Here is a 1,195-nt window from a genome sequence, read left to right on the forward strand (position 1 = left end):
GTGTTAGTCCGTTTCTGTTGCTTACAACAAAATACCTGAAACTGGATAATTTGTAAAAAAATGAAATTTATTGCTTACATTTCTCAGGCTGGGAAGTCCAAAGTCCAGGGAACACATCTTGTGAGGGTCTTCCTTGGTGCTGGCTTCAGCGACACAGGGTATCACATTGCGAGATGGCAGAAGCAGAGAGAGAAAAAGCCTTCAGAATCATGCCCATGACACTTATTAATCCATTTATTAGGGCACAGTCCTCAGAATCTAATCACCTCTTCAAGGCCCTGCCTTTCAATTACCATAATAGGATCTCCCACCCTCAACAGTTACAATGGGGATTAAGCTTCAATACATAGAACTCGAAGAACACAATTCAGTCCACATCCTGGTGTGGTTCCGTTTCTATGAGGTACTTAGAACAGTCAGACTCGTAGAGACAGAAGGTAGAATGGTGGTTGCCAGGGGGTGGGAGGAGGGGAGGGCGGATAGTTAATGTTTAATGGACACCAAGTTTCAGTTTTTATGTCATCACACTAAGTGAATCATTGCGTAGTATATGCTTGTACTGAAACAACATAGTGCACCCCACAAAGATGTACAAGCAAATGGTAAAATAAAAAAAGTTCCAGTTTATAAGATAAAGAGTTCTGCAGATGGATGGTGCTGATGGTTGCACAACACTGTGAATATACTTGATACCACTTAACTGTACCCTTAAGAATGGTTAAGACGGTAAATTTTATGCTATGTGTATTTTACCACAATTTAAACAATGGGAAAAAAAAAGGATGAGTCTTCCGTGCTGAGATGCTAATGGAAGCCGAGTCACAGTGAATGCGGGAAAGGGCCGAGGACTGGGACTGAGGAAGCCGGAGGTCAGGGGCTGGGTAGGAAGGACGATCACGTAAGGAGGCTGAGAAGATGGTTCCAGAAGTGGGAGGAAACCTGGGAGAGCACAGAATGTGGAAACCCAGAGAGGACGGGGTTTCAAGAGGAAGAGGTCCAGGGTGCAATGCTGCTGAGAATGCGGGGGGTGGGGGAGGTCGAAATGCCCACAAGATACGAGAGCCTGGCGGTCACTGGTGACGGCAGAATCATGTCTCCTGTCCTGCCTGCTAACTGTGACTGTAAACTCCTTGAGAGCAGGCACCTTGAACAGATTTCTACATCCTTTCACTACTTAATGAACTCACATGATACA

General features: G+C 45.1%; 1 protein-coding gene across 1 annotated transcript in view; it reads left to right on the plus strand.

Moving 5' to 3' along the window:
- Positions 1–325: 325 nt before the first annotated feature.
- The window catches only part of SGCG (sarcoglycan, gamma (35kDa dystrophin-associated glycoprotein)), a 63,241-nt gene continuing 62,371 nt past the window's right edge, over positions 326–1,195 (plus strand). Inside the window, exon 1 of the mRNA XM_008584158.1 lies at positions 326–403. Coding sequence (XP_008582380.1) covers positions 326–403 — 78 coding nt within the window. The remainder of the gene's footprint in view (positions 404–1,195) is intronic.

The sequence above is a fragment of the Galeopterus variegatus genome, unplaced genomic scaffold (genome assembly GCF_000696425.1).
Source record: "Galeopterus variegatus unplaced genomic scaffold, G_variegatus-3.0.2 Scaffold3160, whole genome shotgun sequence".
NCBI classification, from domain to species: Eukaryota; Metazoa; Chordata; class Mammalia; order Dermoptera; family Cynocephalidae; genus Galeopterus; species Galeopterus variegatus.